The sequence below is a fragment of the Symphalangus syndactylus genome, chromosome 13 (genome assembly GCF_028878055.3).
Source record: "Symphalangus syndactylus isolate Jambi chromosome 13, NHGRI_mSymSyn1-v2.1_pri, whole genome shotgun sequence".
Taxonomy (NCBI): domain Eukaryota; kingdom Metazoa; phylum Chordata; class Mammalia; order Primates; family Hylobatidae; genus Symphalangus; species Symphalangus syndactylus.
Window position 1 is genome coordinate 41713364 of NC_072435.2, and position 17127 is coordinate 41730490.

The window sequence follows — 17127 nt, forward strand, 5'->3', positions numbered from 1 at the left end:
TCCAACCATGCCCACACCTGACCCCCTTCCTTTATCCGCCTTCCAGACCCATGGCCTCCGTGACATGAGGAGGGCCTAGGAAGATGCTGTCACTGTGGGATTGGGAGGTTGCCAGGGGTGGAATCCGTGCTTCATTGAGAAGCAGGTGCTGCCTATAACAATTGGGTGAATACCTTTTATCGAATGCCTTTAACTATGGGTCCTCTAACTGTGTAGGGAACTTTACGTCCATTTCACAGGTAAGAAAACAGGCTCTTAAGAGAATGAAGGTCTAAGGTCACACAGCTGGTGAGAACTTGTGTACATGGCCCTCTCCATGAGACTTCTAATTAGGGGAGAATTTGGGAGAGATGAATAGGGCTTGCGGGGCAAATGCCTAAGAATTGGCAATTCTTAGCGGGCAAAGAAACCACCAATTTCACTGAAATAAAGATTTTACTGGGCAACTTCATACTGCCAGAGTGGTTGAGACCACCAGCTCCATTCCCCACTGTAGGCCAAGTAGGGCTAAGGCAAGGTCAGACACCCCCCCTAAGATGGCTATCTCTCTGCTCCCAGACCACGTGTGATGAGGCAGGATGGGCAGCTCAGGTGGTGTCTCCATTGAGGCAGGGTGCTTTGAGGGCCTGTGGCTGACTCCAAGACCCCCGCGTCCTTGGAGAAAGCTGCAGGCTCTGGACAGCATCCCTCAGCTGAGCCTGAGTTCTCTCCATCTCATTTAGGCGGCGCTCCTGGGGAGGCAGTGGCGATGGGGTTCAGAAACCAGGAGAGGGCTGCACAGCAACCCTTGCTCCTGCACCGCCCAGACCTGCCCTAGGGCTCAGATGGCAGTCTCACCAGGTTTTTCAGGCTGTGCCCTTCATTGCTTGGAAGGTTGTGCTCTGAATCAAACTCTGAGCTCCTGTGGGGGTCGGGGAATCGGGGCGAAGGTCAGAGGCTAGGGAAGTCCCTTCCAGCTCCTGATTGGAGTGCCAGGGATTCAGGGGGCGGAGCTTGTAGTGGAGGCGGAGCTTGTTCAGACTGAAGGGCGGGGCCTAAATATGCTTGAAGAAGGGTCGGACCAGAGACTGGAATGGTTGGAATGATAGGACCTATCAATCATCCCTTGGAGGTGGGGCTTGGCCAGTCCTGGGTGGGGTCGTGACTGGGCTGGAGGGAGTGCCCAGGCTGAGATATCTCAGTGCCCGGCCCAGCGAGGTTGGGAGGGGATGATGGAGGGGTGGGGCCTGGATGAGAGAATCTGCCAGGGTCCTAGGCCGACCTTCGTGGGGTGGGCCCACCTGGGGGCGGGGCTTGCCAGGAGGCAGGGCCTGGACAGACTTATTGGGGCGGGGCCAGGGTGGGGCTTGGTCGTTTGGGAGAGGGCCTGGTCAGATCTAATTGGATCGGGCCCACCTGGGGGCGGAGCTAATGGAGAGGGCTGGGCTCACTCAGCACGGAGCCTGGAGTTCAGATCCTGCAGCTGGCCCCGCAGCTGCTCCTGCTGCTCCGTCAAGGCCCGGATGTGGGTGCTCAGCGACTCCACGAGGCGGGACAGCACTTTCTGCTCCTCACGCAGAGCGGCCACCTCGCACTGCAGCTCTGCCAACTGTGGTAGGAGAGCAGCTGTAATCTGACCCGTCGTCCCGCCCCTGTCTCTCCCCGGAGACCCTGACCTCCCAGGCCCAAGCGCTCAGCGTCATCACCGGCCTACCTAGTTGGGGAACATCCCTCCTGCGGTACAGCTGGAGAGACTGAAGCTCAGAGAGGGTCGGGCTAGGCCCGGGGTCACACAGCGCAGCGAGCTGGGTACTTGAACCCAGACTTGCCTGGCCCTTCAGTCTTCCCCAGGCGCGGACCTGGGCCTGACCTTACCTTGTTCACAGGTCGGTGCGTGCCCAGTGCCTGGTTTCGGTCTTGCGGCTGGTCCATTTGGCGCTGCCAGGGTACCGACGGCTTCCGAGGCAGCGAGGCGGAGTCCCGGGTCCAAGGCCGGGCGCGGGGCGCTGGGCCCGTGCTCAGGGAGCCTTTGGGTCGCGGCCAGGGCCCCGCAGATTGGCGGCGGCGGGCAGGACTCCGGACCGGGACACTCTGCGTGCGCTGCACCGGCCGGGGCCGCCGCAGGGGCCGCTCTTCGTCCGGCCGTGGCCGGGCCCAACTCTCTGAGCGGCGAACGCTGCGCAGAGACTGGCTCTTGGAGATGAGAGGGGTGTGCTTGGGGAGGTCCCGGGGGGCCAGGAAGCCGGGCTTCTCCCCTGCGGAGAGGCTAGGGGTGGGATGGAGGATCTCAGACCCTCTACTGGCCCCTGAGACGACTCCATCCCGACCTGACCGGAAGTGACCTCACCCCCAGGTGAACTTGTCCTTTCTTTTTTTTTGAGACAAGGTCTTGCTTTTTGAGACAAGGTCTTGCTCTGTCACCCAGGCTGGAGTGCAGTGGCTCAATCATAGCTCACTGCAGCCTTGAATTCTGGAGCTCAAGCTATTCTCCAGCCTCAGCCTCCCAAATATCTAGGACTACCAGCACATGCCACTACACCCAGGTAATTTTTTTTTTTTTGGTAGAGATGGGGTCTCCCTATGTTGCCCAGGCTTGTCTTAAGTTCCTGGCCTCAAGTGATCCTCCTGCTTCAGCCTCCCAAAGTGCTGGGATTACAGGCATGAGCCACTGAGCCTGGCTCCTGTCCTTGACTTCTGACTATAATACTGTCCTCTCTATGACCCTTGACTTCACTCCACCCTAACCTCTCATCCCTGACCTTAAACACACTGTGACCTTTGACCTGACCCTTTCTATAACCTGTGATTCTAGTCTGACCCTAGGCTTGACCTCTGCTCACAATGATCCATCTTCACCTCTGACCCCGTCTGAGCCCTGGTCCTTCCTGTTCTCACCCATCAGACCCCAGACCAGATTGAGGTTACCTGGAGTGGACCTGGGCCGGGGGCGGTGGGAGACGCATTGGCACTGACACGAGCACAGGCTGGCCCTCCTCGATGGCTCGTAGGATGGTGGGCAGCGGTTCCAGGGTGTCTCGGGTTGTCTGGTGAGGCACGCAGGACAGAGACTGAGCAAAATCCCCAGGGTCAGTCTCCCAAGCCTTCTTGCCTCCCTACTCTGGGTTCAGGCCATACCTGGTCAAGCTCAGCAAAGATTGTACAGAGCTGGGCATGCAGGACAGCTAACTGGAGGGCCAGATCGCCGCTGCCCTGGTAACCACTGGGTGCAGCATCCATATCCACCATGGCCACCTGGTCCAGGAAGCATTGCATGGCTGGTCCATGTTCCTCCAGGAAGCTATTCATGAAGCCCATGTAGGCCTCCTTCTCACCGAACCTGGATCAGGGCCAGGCTGAGTGGGTCAGATCAGGCACCTGCCACCCCCACACTCCCAGCATGGTCCCCACACCCCTAGCTTCCCAGCACCTACGGGGCACGGTTGGCGAGGTTCTGGATGACCTTGGCAATCAGTGTGAGGGTGCGGGCTGGGCCGGGTGCTGGATGGTCTGGTGCTAAACCAAAGAGGCTGGGTGCCAGGATGGCAGGGCACAGGAGCCGCAGGAAGAGGGAGGCGCACACCAATCGGGGGCCCAGCACCTCAGAGCCACGTTCTTTGCATGCTTCTCGCCAGCTTGAGAACACGATGCCCAGCTCCGCAGGGAACCAACTGGTGCAGAAGAGGCAATGAATGGTCAGATGGGGAGGCTATGGGCATAAAGGTTAAAATCATAAGGTTGGGAGTCCCAGAAGCACTGCATGATTGGTCCATGATCCTCCAGAAAGCTATTCATGAAGGCCACGCAGGCCTCCTTCTCACTGAACCTGGGGTCTGGGCTCCAGGATTGGGAATATCTGAAATAACAATGCTTGGGGTTATGAGTTAGCATGGGGCCATGGCTTATGGTGTAGCTATGGCAATCTCTGGGGATAATACTCTTATAGTTGGGGGTACAGGGTCACATGAAGACAGAGGTTATGAGCTTGGATGTACTTATAATTAGACATGAGACTGGTGGGCCAGAGTACAAGATATAAAGTAGGATTGGGGCTCTGGAGGTCACCTAGGGTCAGACGTCACTTGATTGAAGTCAGGGATTAGGTATGCAGGTTAACCTAGGGTCAGAGGTCAAGGGATTGGAATCCCAGGTCTTCTGTGATCAGCTGCATGGGATTTGAGGTGGAGGGTCACTTAAAGCCAGGGATCATGGACTTGGGGCATCATCTGATCATAGGATTGAGGTCCTATGTTAACTGGAGCCAGTGGCATGAAATTGGGGATATGGAATCACCTGTGGTTACAGGACAAGGAATTGGGTATCAGGTTAATTGGGGTCAGTGGTGATAGGGTTGCATGGTGATAGGGTTGCCAGATGTAGCAAATGAAACTTCAGGACATCTAGTTAAACATGAATTTCAGATAACGGAGTAATTTTTATTTATATTTTTACTTTTATTTTGGACAGGGTCTCTGTCAACCAGGCTGGAGTGCTGTGGCATGATCATAGCTCACTGCAGCCTTGAATCCTGGGCTGCAGCCTCGGGATCCTCCAGCCTCGGCTGGGAATACAGGTGCATGCCACCATGCCTAGCTCATTTTTAAAAAGCTTTTTGGAGAGATGGAGTCTTGCTATGTTGCCCAGTCTGGTCTTGAACTCCTGGGCTCAAGCGATCCTCTTGTCTCGGCCTCCTAAAGCATTGGGATGATGGGCATGAGCCACCACGCCTGGCTCAAATGAGTAATTTTTTAGTATAAGTATGGTCCCAATTATTGCATCAAATTTAACTGAGTGTCTCCTGTATTTTATCTGGCAACCCTAAACTGAAGGTCGGGGCTAGCATGGTAAGCAGGGGTGGGCTAAGGTGCTGGGGTCCTGATTCTCACTCGTAGGAATGGATAATGGTTTCGAAGACCTCCTCGCAGCTGTTCCGAAGTCTGGCCTGGTGCTCTGGCAGCTCCGAGGCTGGACACTTGCTGGGGTCCACTTCACAGTCCTCAGTAGAAGCACAGAGACGCCGCACAACCTGTCCTGCAGCCCAGCACAGCCAGATAGCGGCTGGGGCCATGACCACCAAAACCTGCCACACCCATCCTCCAACCTTGTCTTTAGGTTATTCCGGAGGCACCCAACGTCTTGGGGAGCTCCCAACTGTCCCCAGGATCCTAGCCCCCCCAAAACACCACTCACTACCAGAATCCGGGTTGCTCAAGGACTCCTAGAACTTCACCCAGGTCCCCTAGCTCACCAGTAGGCCGCTGACATGGACTCTCCCCCAGCTCACCCAGGGTCTCCTGGAGGTAATCCTGTGCCACGAGCTTCATGTACTCATCGATAGCCTTGGTGGCCAATGTGTTTTCCCGGAACAGCAGCGCCTCACGGCCTCCACAGCGCGCCAGCTCCGCAGTGCCCAGGTCAGTCACCAGCGCCTAGGAAGGGCAGGGGGTCAGGTTGCACCAGATGCAGACTGAGTCCAAGGGAATTCGGATCCTTGGCTGGTCCCTCACACCAGAGGCACAGGCCCCGCCCCTCGTAGCTGATGCTCAGACCCAGTCCTTACTGCTGGGGCTCATAACCGAGGCCGGAACCTCTAACCCTCACAGCAGAAATTTAAGCCTTTTAGCGCTGAGGTTCAACCTGGGCCCCGCCCCTCACGCGTGATGCTCAGGCCCCTCTCGCAGCTGAAGCTTAGGCTCCGCCCTTCAAGGTGTCCCGCCCCTTGTGGGTGATAATTAGGCCCCGCCCCTCACAGCTGAAGCTCAGGCCCAGCCCTTCAAGGTGCCCCGCCCCTTAGGGGGTGATGTTCAGGCCCCGCCCTTCTAGGTGCCCCGCCCCTTAGAGGTGATACTTGGACCACGCCCCTCACACCCCTTCAAGGTGTCTCCCCCATTACAGGTGCAACTCAGGCCCTGCGCCCCAACTCCCGCCCGAAGCGCGTTATCGGTCTACCCCTGCTAGCCCCGGTCCGCGCTGTCGCGGTGCCGCACCTGCGCCCGGCCGGTGGCCCGCAACACGCGCACCAAGGCTGCCGCCAGCTCCTCCTTGGCCTGCGCAGGCAGCGCGAGCTCCAGGGCTCCGCAGAGGCTAGCATAGTGGAAGGTGAGGAACTCCGCCAGCTCCTTGTAGCGCTCGGACGGCAGCACGCGCAGGCGACGCGCCCGAATCCGCGCCCGCAGCGCTGCGCCCGCCGGCGCCCCTAGCAGCGGGAACCAGCGCTCCAGGCCGGCGGCAGGCGCGCGTGGGGCGCCCAGCTCCTCCAGCGCCAGGGCCACGCGGCCCAGCACCGCGCTTCCCGGGCCCAAGCCGCGCAGCCGCAGCGACAGGCGACGTGCCGGTGGCAGCGCCTCGAAGTGGAAGCGCTCGGCCCAGAAGAGCTGGCCTGGGCCGGCCCGAGGCGCCGTGCGTGCCAGCAGCGCGCCATCCAGCCACAGCTCGGCGCGCACGCCGGGTGCCCCCGCCGCTGCCCGGGGAAGCCCCTTCGCCTCGTGCACCCACACGCTCAACCATGTCTCTTCCCGCTCCACGTTGTCCTGCAGATGGGAGTGGGATGGGGGGGAAGCGTTTTGGTTTGTTGGCACCCCAAAGAAGGCACCGCAAGTGAAGCGTGGGGCCTCAAACCTGTTGCGTCGGGCCCCTAGGGAGATTGCTGGGCCTTTGGGGAAAGAAGTGGAGCCACGGGAGTCCGGAGGTGGTTACGCGGAAGTTTTCTAGCTTTTCTGGGCTCTCCGGGAGAGTTCGGGGCTCCAGGGCATAGAAGAGTAGTACTGGAGTAAAGACTTCGCGATTGCCTGGCAGGCAGGGCTTTGGGTGCATATGGGGCCGGGAGTGGACAGAAGGGGCGGGTCTGATATTCCCGGGGCTGGTAATAGATGGAAGGGGAGTCTTGGAGCCGTTGCAACGATGGAGGCGGGGCAGGTGTGTTGGGGACGCGGGTTATGGAGCGAGCTGGCTTTGGGTAGAGTGGAAGGGGCGGGCCCGGCCTGTGGGCGGCGTCTCCGTGTCCCGCTTTTCTGAGGGCAATGACCTGGGTGGGCTGGAATTGGCGACGAAGGTCCTCGATCCAGCGGTCTCTCTCAGCGGCCGAGCGACAAGAGAAGCAGCGGCTTCCACCCGTCCACGTTACCTGTTGGGATGGAGAATCCAACGGTGTGATCGAGGCCAAGGGTGAAGCCAAAGGGTGGGAGGTGGGACTGAGGTGGAACTGAGGTGGATTGTCTGCACTTACCTGAAAGCAGTGGGGCTCCCCCAGGAGGCTGGGGTGCAGTGGCCAGATCCGCACATCCCGCTCGGCGCCCAGGTCCAGTTCAGAGAGTGTGGCCAGGGACTCCCTAGAACCCAGAGCACTGGGGGGTCTGGGAAGGGGGCGGGTGAGCACGAGGTCATTCCTGCCTCTTCCCCATCCCCCATAGCCTGAAGGGTAGAGGAAGGCCAGGAAGGACTTGGATCCAATTCGGATCCCGTTTCTCCCCTGTGCCCCCTCCCCATGGCACCTCCTTGCTTTTAGGATAAACTCAACTCCTGGTGACCTACATGACCAAGCTGAGTCCAGATGTTGTCACCTCATCTCCCTCCACCTAATCCATCACTTTCTGAGCTCCAGCCTCCCTGGCCTTGTTTTATTTTATCCTATTTATTTATTTATTTAATTTGAGACAGAGTCTTGTTTAGTGCAATGGCTGGATCTCGGCTCACTGCAACCTCCGCCTTCCAGGTTCAAGTGATTTTCCTTCCTCAGCCTCCCAAGTAGCTGGGATCACAGGTGCCCATCACCACGCCTGGCTAATTTTCTAATTTTTATATTTTTAGTAGAGATGGGGTTTCACCATGTTGGCCAGGCTGGTCTTGAACTCCTGATCCCAAGTGATCCACCCGCCTCAGCCTCACCAAAGTGTAGGATTACAGGTGTGAGCCACCGCGCCCAGCCCTATTTATTTATTTATTGAGATGGAGTCTTGCCCTTTTGCCCAGGCAGGAGTGCAGAGGCACAATCTTGGCTCACTGCAACGTCCACCTCCCAGATTTAAGCGATTCTCCTGCCTCAGCCTCCTGAGTAACTGGGATTACAGGCATGCGCCACCATGCCTGGCTAATTTTGTATTTTTAGTAGAGATGGGATTTCACCACGTTGGCCAGGCTGGTCTTGAACACCAGACCTCAAATGTTCCACCTGCCTCTGCCTCCTAAAGTGTGGGATTACAGGTGTGAGCCACCGCAGCCAGTCCTATTTATTTTTGAGACAGAATCTTGCTCTGTTGCCCAGGCTGGAGTGCAGTGGCATGATCTCTGTGCACTGCAGCCTCAACTTCCCAGGCTCAAGCAATCCTCCCACTCAGCCTCCCCAGTAGGTGGGACTACAGGTGCCCGCCACCATGCCTAGATAATTTTTGTATTTTTTGTAGAAATGGGGTCTCACTATGTTGCCCAGGCTGGTCTTGAACTCCTAGACTCAAGCAGTCTGCCCACTTCGGCCTCCCAAAGTGCTGGGAGCCACTTCACCCAGCCCCCTTGGCCTCGTTTTAGTTGTTTCTTTCGGCCTCTTGGCCTTTGCACTTGTTGTTCCTTCTGCCTGGAATGCTTTTTCCACCCCCCTGTTGGCTTAGTTAACTTCCATCCACCCTTCAGATCTCAGCTCAAGGGTCCCTTCCCTAACCCTCCCAGACCAGTTGATTGACTTAGCTCCCATTTTAGAGTTATTGTGTCAGACTTTGCCCCCACCCTGGCTCTGTACTAGATCATTCAATGTCCCCAGCATCAACTGATGTGGGGCAGAACACAGAGGCCACAGGGGGTGTTTGGTGTAGATTGGAATGATATACAGGAGGTGGAGAAGAAGGGGCCAGTGTTGAACCCCAGCCCCTCCAGCCTCTCATACACCCTTACCCATCCCGGGACTCCGACCTGGCCTTTTTCTTCTCTTTCAGCCTCTTGAGCAACCCCTGTGGGGAAGGGAATGTCAGCTGGACAGAAATCTGTGCTCCTTCTTCAGCTGCTTCCCTCCCAAGATATCCCAGAGGATCTACTGGTCTTGGAGGACCAACACCAAGCTCAGGCTGTATTAGCAGGAATAATGAGAGCAACCAACAGCTCCTAATTCTTTGTTTGTTCATTTGTTTTTTTAAGACAGGGTCTCGTGCTGTCACCCAGGCTGGAGTACAGTGGTGCAATCAAGGCTCACTGCAGCCTCAAATTTCTGGGCTCAAGTGATCCTCTTGCCTCAGCTGGGACTACAGGTGAATGTTACCATGTAGAACTGGGGACTTGCTATGTTGCCCAGGCTGGTCTTGAACTCCTGGTCTCAAGCAATCCTTCTGCTTCAGCCTCCCAAAATATTGAGATTACAGGTGTGGACCACTGTGCCTGGCCCAAACTCCATTTGTAAAGCATCAGTCATATATTATCCTACACCATTTATTTATTTAAGAGATGAAGTCTGCCCATGTTGCTTAGGCTGGTCTTGAACTCCTGGCCTCAAGCAATGCTCTCTGCTCAGCCTCCCGAGAAGCTTGGACTAAACTACAGCTGCGCACTGCCCTGCCTGGCTCCTGCACTCTCTATTGGCTTCCCATAAACAACCCCTAGAGAAAGGTTATTTCATTAGCTCCATTTGACAGACTGGGACTGAGGCCCAAAGAGGGTCAGCAACCTGCTCCAGATCACCCAGCAAGAGTGCCCTTTCAGCTCTGAGGGTCTGAGAGTCTTGGCTCTCCTCTCTACCTCCCCCCTTCACTGGCTGCCTTACCCGAACGTTGTGGACCTGGTTGGGACCAGCAGTCTCTGGGTCTGTCTTTCCAGGCATCCGATCTGTGGGTAGTTACGGGTGGCAGGTTGGGGGGTTGGAGTCATCTTAGATTCTGCCCCACTTTTAGAGCCTCCTAAATGCCCCAGGCCTTTCCACCCTTCAAGCTTACCTGGATCCCTGAAGTTCCCCATGGCCACGTGGATGCTTCCCTCGGAGCTAGCACTTCCCACCCGGGGCCTTCGAGGACCCTGTTCTCCCGCAGGAGTGGGTAGTCAGAGAGGGGAGGCAGGCAGGCAGGCAGACCGAGGGAGAGGCAGACACCTTCCCATTATCCTCCCTCCAGCCCCTGCCTCTGTTCTGCCCTCCTCCTTTTTCTTTCTTCCCTCCCCTTTCCCAGGTGCCCCCTCTCACCTCCTCCTCTCCTCCAAGCAGCACCAGCTTCCCATCAAGCAGGGTGAAGCCCCCAATGTCCCAGACAGGCACGTTGGGTGTGGGGGCCTCGGGGATCTGTGGGGTAGGGGGCTCCAGCTCTGGCTCTGGCTCCAGCTCTGGGAAGAAGAGGAGGCACTGGGGGACTTAAGAGACGTTTTCTCTCCCTCAGGCTACCCTTTCCATTCCCGAAGGCTCATGGTGGGTTCCCTCCTAGGTGCCCCCCACCCCAGCAGCCATATCGGACTGTATGACTTTGGGCAAGCTTTCATCTCTGTCTGGGCCTTGTCCCCACTAACCATGGGTAGCAGACACAGCTCACCTACCATGTGCCCAGTTCCTTGTATACCACTCCACACACCTTCTTGCGTTGAATCCTCCAAAAGCCATTCAAAGGGCTATGATAACAGGCTCAGAGAGGTTGAGTGACTTGCCCAGGGTCACACAGTTTGTGAGTGGTTGGGCTGGGCTTCAGTCACAAGCATTCTTCTCTCTCTCTCTCTTTTTTTTTTTTTTTTGCATTCTTCTCTTAACCAAGAGATTATGTGGGTCCAAGAGGTTAAAAAACAGGACAGGGGCTGGGCGAGGTGGCTCATGCCTGTAATCCCAACATTTGGGAGGCCGAGGTGGGGCAGATTGCTTGAGACCAGGAGTTTGAGACCAGCCTGGGCAACATAACAAGATCCTGTCTTTGAAAAATAGCCTGATGTGCCTGGGCTCCGTGGCTCACACCTGTAATCCTAGCACTTTGAGAGGCCTAGGCGGGCAGATCACCTGAGGCCGGGAGTTCGAAACTAGCCTGACCAACATGGAGAAACCCTGTCTCTACTAAAAATATAAAATTAGCCGGGCGTGGTGGCACATGCCTCTAATCCCAGCTACTCAGGAGGCTGAGGCAGGAGACTCTCTTGAACCTGGGAGGCAGAGGTTGCAGTGAGCTGAGATTCCGCCACTGCACTCCAGCCTAGGCAAGGAAGTGAGACTCTGTCTCAAAACAAAAACAAAAACAAATGGGAATATAAGCAGTGAGAATTGAATGAGCTTCCAGGAAATAGGAGGGCTGAATTAGCCCTCCCAGATTGCCTGTTTGTTCCCTTGTTTTTACCACCAGGAGCAATAAGTGATAACTCCCGCTTATTAACGGATCACTTAAAATATGTTGGGCCTGGGGCCAGGCGCGGTGGCTCACGCCTGTAATCCCAGCACTTTGAGAGGCCAAGGCAGGCGGATCATGAGGTCAGGAGATCGAGACCATTCTGGGTAACACAGTGAAACCCCGTCTCTACTAAAAATACAATAATTAGCTGGACGTGGTGGCGGGTTCCTGTAGTCCCAGCTGCTCGGGAGGCTGAGGCAGGAGAATGGCGTGAACCCAGGAGGCGGAGCTTGCAGTGAGCCGAGATCGCGCCACTGCACTCCAGCCTGGGCGATAGAGCGAGACTCCATCTCAAAAAAAAAAAAAAAAAAAAAATGCTGGGCCGTAGGCTAGTGTTACATTCCTGAGCCCTAATTCTTGTGATATCCATTACTCTTCTAGATCCCCCTGTGTGACACTTAGCACCATCTGTCATTTTTTTTCTTTCTTTTTGTTTTTCTTCCTTTGAGATGGAGTCTCCCTCTGTCGCCCAGGCTGGAGTGCAGTAGCGCAATCTCAGTTCACTGCAGCCTCTACCTCCCAGGTTCAAGCGATTATCCTGCCTCAGCCTCCTGAGTAGCTGGGGGTACAGGCATGTGCCACCATGCCCAGACACATTTTTTTTTTTGTATTTTTAGTAGAGACAGGGTTTTGCCATGTTGGCCAGGCTGGTCTCGAACTCCTGAGCTCAGGTGATCCACCCACCTTGGCCTCCCAAAGTGCTAGGATTACAGGCGTGAGCCACCATGCCTGGCCCATCTGTCATTTTCTTGTTGATGGATTTCCTGTCAATTCCACTACACTGTGAGCTCCATGGGGCAGGGAGGGTGATCTGTCTCTTTCACTAGTGTGTCCTCAGTGCCTAAATCAGGGCCTGGCACATACAATAGAAGCTCAACAAACCTCTGCTTGAATAAATGAATGAATATGAGCAAATAAAATGATATACTCTCCAAAATGGAGATCATTATTCTCACTGAACTGATGGAGAGGCTGAGGCTTAAGGGCCCAGAACAAAGACACGGAAGCTAGGAGGTAGGAGAGTAGGAGGCAGGCTGAAGATGGATATCCAGGTAGGAAAGGATGGGCCTGAGCCACTGAAGGAGAGACCCGTTGGGGCCAAGAGCCATTTAGCTTCTGGACAATACCATCATGGGTCTACATTCACTGTTCCTTCCTCAGATGGACCCTCTGCCCACAGGACCCTGGCAACTCCTCCTACCCTCTTTAGGGGGAAAGAGGGAACAGGGTAGCTGGGCCCCAGCGGCTTCCTGCTGGGCTTTCGCACTCCCCACAACTTCCTGTGTCTGTAGGGTTGATGCTCCGGAGGCAGACAAAACCTAAGCATCCGGCTTCCCAGCCCGGCCCAAGCTCAGGGTGGGGGAACCGTGTACCTGGGGCCTCCTGCTCTGGCTCTGGGTCTGGCTCCGGTGGTGGGTTCTTATGCCTCCCCCAGAGGGACTTGGAGAGTCGAAGGCGACTGGTCCGTGACTCCTTGGGAGGCGCAGATAGGACCCGACGGAATATCGAGCGAGGGGCTGGCTGGGTGCTGACCATGGGCTCCTGGTGGCTCAGGGCCCTGCCCCAGCCAGCAAAGCGGCCCCAGCGGAACCCTCCAGCCCCCTTCTCCCCACCGCCCCCTGTATGCCAGCGGTAGGAAGTCAGCGGAGTGGTGGCTGTGGGCTGGGTTTGGGAGGTCCGGCTTGGCGACGGTGGGTCCATGGTTGGGGGGGTCTCCTGGGGGACGAGAGAGTGACAGTAGTGCCCAGTGTCTGTCCACATACTGCCCTCATCTCGGCCCCCTCCCCACCCTCAGCTCTGCCTCCAGGAATCCCCTTGCCCCCACCTCCACTCCCTCCCTTACCTTGGTTTCCTGACCAGCCCCAGAATCAGCAGCCGTCTGCACCCCGCCTGGCTTCCTCCCTCAGAACCCAACTCCACGTGACCCTCTCTGTCCCACCCCACCCCGCAGCCAGGCTGGGAGGGCACAGTGCGGGCAGGATGCTGGAGGTTCGGGGGAGGAGAAGAGAGGAGGTGGGTTACCAGGCTTCTAGCAAGAAGGACCCAGACTGCCTCCCTGATGGGGAGGCAGCACTTGCCCCTCTCTCTGAGCCTCGGTTGCCTTCTCTGCAAAATGAGTACAGGCTGAACAAATGCTGGTGAGAATACAAAGCACCTAGAACTCTAATCCACAGTTGACCGGAGTGTAGACCCATTCGCTCATGTTGGGAAATGGTTTGGCAGGATCTACCAACACTATTAGCTGGATCTTCTCTGACTCAGCAATTCCATTGCTAGGTAGACATCCAATAGATATGCCCCCCACAGTGCAATGCATCATGGCTCCACATTGGAAGCAGCCCAAGTACCGATTAGTGGGAGAAGGAATAAATTGTGATCTCTTCGCACAGCAGAATATCATACAGCAGTGAGAACAAACTAAAGAATGATTTAACTTCGGTGAATCACAAACAATGTTGAGCCAAAACCAAAACCAAAGCCATAAAACGCCAGTAATCTGAGCTATTCAGGAGGCTGAGGGAGGAGGATCGCTTGAGGCCAGGAGTTCAAGGCTGCAGTGAGCTGTGATCACGCCTGTGAATAGGCAGTGCACTCCAGTCTCGGTGACATAGGGAGACCTCATATCTAACTTTTTTTTTCTTTTTCCCCTCCCTGCCCTTGGGAGACCCCATCTCTAAAAAGCAATAATAAATAAAAAAAAAAAACCCAAAACAATGAAGAGTATACACTTTGTGATTCCATTCACATAAAGTCCTAAAGCAGGCAAAACCATGTGTAACAAGTCAGGATATCAGTTTCTTTTGGAGGCACTAGTGGCTGGGAAGAGGGTACAAGGGGGGCTGCTGGAAGATGGCCAGATTTATTATTACTCTTATTATTATTAATTAATTAATTTATTTATTGAGAAGGAGTTTTGCTCTGTCTCCCAGGCTGGTGTGCAGTGGCACGATCTTGGCTCACTGCAACCTCTGCCTCCCGGATTCAAGTGATTCTCCCGACTCGGCCTCCTGAGTAGCTGGGACTACAGGTGTTCACCACCATGCCTGCCTAATTTTTTTGTATTTTTAGTAGAGACGGGGTTTCACCATGTTGGTCAGGCTGGTTTCGAACTCCTGACCTCAAATGATATGCCCCTCGGCCTCCCAAAGTGCTGGTATTATAGGCATAAGCCACCATGCCTGGCCCTTATTATTATTTATAAATGAGGTCTATAAAAATAATATAGATCTCGTAAAATAAAAATATAATATTTATATTACATAGTAATATAAATAGTATCATATTATACATAATATGAATATTATTATTTTTTGTAGATGAGGTCTGTTATCCAGGCTGGAGCGCAGTGGTGCCATCATAGCTCTGTGTAACCTCTAACTCCTGGGCTCAAGAGATCCTCTCGCCTCAGCCTCCTGAGTAGCTGGGACTACAGCTGCATGCCACCACACCTGGCTAATTAAAAACAATTTTTTTTGTTGTTGTTGAGATGAGGGTCTTGCTTTGTTGCCCAGGCTGTTCTTGAACTCCTGGCCTCAAGTGATCCTCCCACCTCAGCCCCCCAAGTAGATAGGATAATAGGCACATGCTACCATGCCTGGCCTATTTTTTTTTTTTTTTATTGAGGTGAAATTCACATAACACAAATTTAGCATGTTCCTTTTTTTTTAATAAGATTTTTTTTGAGACAGGGTCTTGCTCTGTTGGCCAGGCTGGAGTGCGGTGGCACAGTCACAGCTCACTGCATCCTCGACCTCCTGGGCTCAAGCGATTCTCCTACCTCAGGCTCTCGAGTAGCTGGGACTACAGGTGCATGCTACCTGGCTAATTTTTAACTTTTTGTTTGTTTTTTGCAGAGATGGGGCCTCACTATGTTGCCCATGCTTGTCTTGAACTCCTGGGCTCAAGCAATCCTCATGCCTCAGCCTCCCAAAGTGCTGGGAATACAGGAATAGCATGAGCCTCTGTGCCCAGAGAGACGAAGCCTTGTTCTGTTACCCAGGCGGGAGTGCAGTGGCTATTCCCAGGCGTGATTGTGGGTCACTGCAATCTGGAATTCCTGGGCTCAGGCAATCCTCCTGCCTCAGCCTCGTAAGTAGCTGGGACTGCAGGTGCATGCCACCATGGCCGGCTAATTTTAATTTTTTTTTTTTTTTGTAAAGAGACAGGGTCTCACTATGTTGCCCGGGCTGGTCTCCTACTCCTGGGCTCAGGCATTCCTCCTGCCTCAGCCTCTGTAGTGGCTGGGACTGCAGATGTGTGCCACCATGCTTGGCTTAACATGTTCTATTTCTTGAGCTGGGTCCTGGTTACATGGGTGTATGCTGTTGTGAAAATTCATCAAGCTGTGCCCTTGGGAGCACTTTCTTGTATCTCTGTTAGGCTTCCACAATTGTTTACTTGAAAGCCAGAAGTGAATAAATGCCATTCTGAGGAATAAATGAGTCAGCATCAATCTGGTCCAGGAGACGGGTACCAGCTGGCCCCTCTCCCTCTGTGTGACCTCAGACAAGTCATTTCCTCTCTCTGAGCCTTGGTTTCCTTATTTGTACAAGACGGTAATATCAGTTTCAAAAGATTCATGTAAGCCTTTGTCTAGTCAACAAATGTTTCCCGAGTGCCTATTACGTGCTAGATGCTGGAGAGGCCGCAGAGAACTAACCAAACTTGGTTTCTGCCTTCCTGGAGCTCACAGATGATGGAGGTAGATAAGATCCTAAACTCATACATGAGACATTTCTAGCTGGTAAGGAGGACCTAGAAGGAAATAGGCTGCAGTGAATGCTGAGCAAAAATGCCACTCTTTGAGCTGGAAAAATCAGAGAGGACTTCCCTGAGGAGGTGACATTTGCAGCCATTTGTGTCTAGCAGATGGAGTCCACTATGTCCGTGTAACAAGCATTCCAAAAGTGCCAAAGAATTAACATGTCCCTGAGAGCATCCCTCACCTAATAACTGATGGGAATTAGTGTATAAATACTCCAGCTCCCTCAACCCTTGTGTGGGATGACTCAGGTATGTGTCCTATGCTCTCCCCCAGGGCTTTCCAGTGAGACTGAGCTCTCTTGCCTACAGTGGAAACTTGCTTGAAAACACATTATTTCCTGGCTGCCTCCAGTTCCCTGCGTCGGTACCTGGGTTGTTCACCTCTCTTTTTTTTTCTTTTTCTTTTTTTTTCTTTCCTTCCTTCTTTCCTTCCTTCCTTCCTTCCTTCCTTCCTTCCTTCCTTCCTTCCATCCTCCCTCCCTCCCTCCCTCCCTCCCTCCCTTCCTTCCTCCCTCCCTCCCTCCCTTTCTCCCTTCTTTCCTCTTTCTTTCCTTCTTTCTTTTTTTTTTCTTTGAGATAAGCTCTCACTCTGTTGCCCAGGCTGGAGTACAGTGACGCAATCATGGTTCGCTGCAGCCTCGACCTCCCAGCCGAAGCAATCCTCCCACCTCAGCCTCTGGAGTAGCTGGGACTACAGGCACACATTATACCTGGATAATTTTTCCTTTTTTTGAGACAGGGTCTCGCTCTGTCTCCCAGGCTGGAGTGCAGTGGTGCGATTTCAGCTCACTGCAACCTCTGCCTCGTAGGCCCAAGTGATCCTCCTACCTCAAGCATGTGCCACCACTCCTGGCTAATTTTTTGTATTTTTGTTAGAGACAGGGTTTTGTCATGTTGGCCAGGCTGGTCTTGAACTCCCCAGCTCAGGCGATCCACCCTCCTCAGCCTCCCAAAATGCTGGGATTATAGGCATGAGCCGCTGTGCCTGGCTATGCCTGGATAATTAAAAAAAATTTTTTTGCAGAGATGAGATTTCACTCTATTGCCCAGGTTGTTCTCAAAC

The 17127-nt window shown here is 54.4% G+C and overlaps 1 protein-coding gene across 7 annotated transcripts; it reads right to left on the reverse strand.

Moving 5' to 3' along the window:
* Window positions 1-416: 416 nt before the first annotated feature.
* On the reverse strand, window positions 417-13613 carry RASAL3 (RAS protein activator like 3). 7 transcript variants are annotated; one of them, XM_055239237.2, is made up of 18 exons: window positions 13144-13613; window positions 12674-13016; window positions 10127-10263; window positions 9885-9963; window positions 9716-9777; window positions 8857-8912; window positions 7202-7328; window positions 7001-7099; window positions 5964-6506; window positions 5261-5405; window positions 4863-5034; window positions 3411-3647; window positions 3115-3316; window positions 2905-3023; window positions 1855-2245; window positions 1431-1588; window positions 838-901; window positions 417-731 (listed from the first exon to the last, which is right to left on the reverse strand). In XM_055239237.2, the coding sequence occupies exons 2-18, from the start codon at window positions 12999-13001 to the stop codon at window positions 588-590; spliced, it is 3063 nt and encodes a 1020-aa protein (XP_055095212.1). In that variant the 5' UTR covers window positions 13002-13016; window positions 13144-13613; the 3' UTR covers window positions 417-587. The 7 variants fall into 7 exon arrangements, 6 of the variants coding, with proteins under 6 accessions (XP_055095212.1, XP_055095216.1, XP_055095213.1 ...); XM_055239241.2 differs by having other exon boundaries at window positions 4863-5007; window positions 13144-13402; XM_055239238.2 differs by having other exon boundaries at window positions 3411-3685; window positions 4892-5007; window positions 13144-13239.
* Between the last annotated feature and the right edge of the window lie 3514 nt (window positions 13614-17127).

Excerpts from the sequence above, each read along its gene's own strand:
- RASAL3 (XM_055239237.2), bottom strand. The coding sequence starts at position 13,001 with ATGGACCCACCGTCGCCAAGCCGGACCTCCCAAACCCAGCCCACAGCC. Across the intron at positions 7,329-8,856 it reads AGGTCGGAGTCCCGGGATGG|ACCCCCCAGTGCTCTGGGTT; the intron begins GTAAGGGTGTAT and ends CCCCCTTCCCAG. Across the intron at positions 902-1,430 it reads AACTCCAGGCTCCGTGCTGA|GAGCTCAGAGTTTGATTCAG; the intron begins GTGAGCCCAGCC and ends CGACCCCCACAG.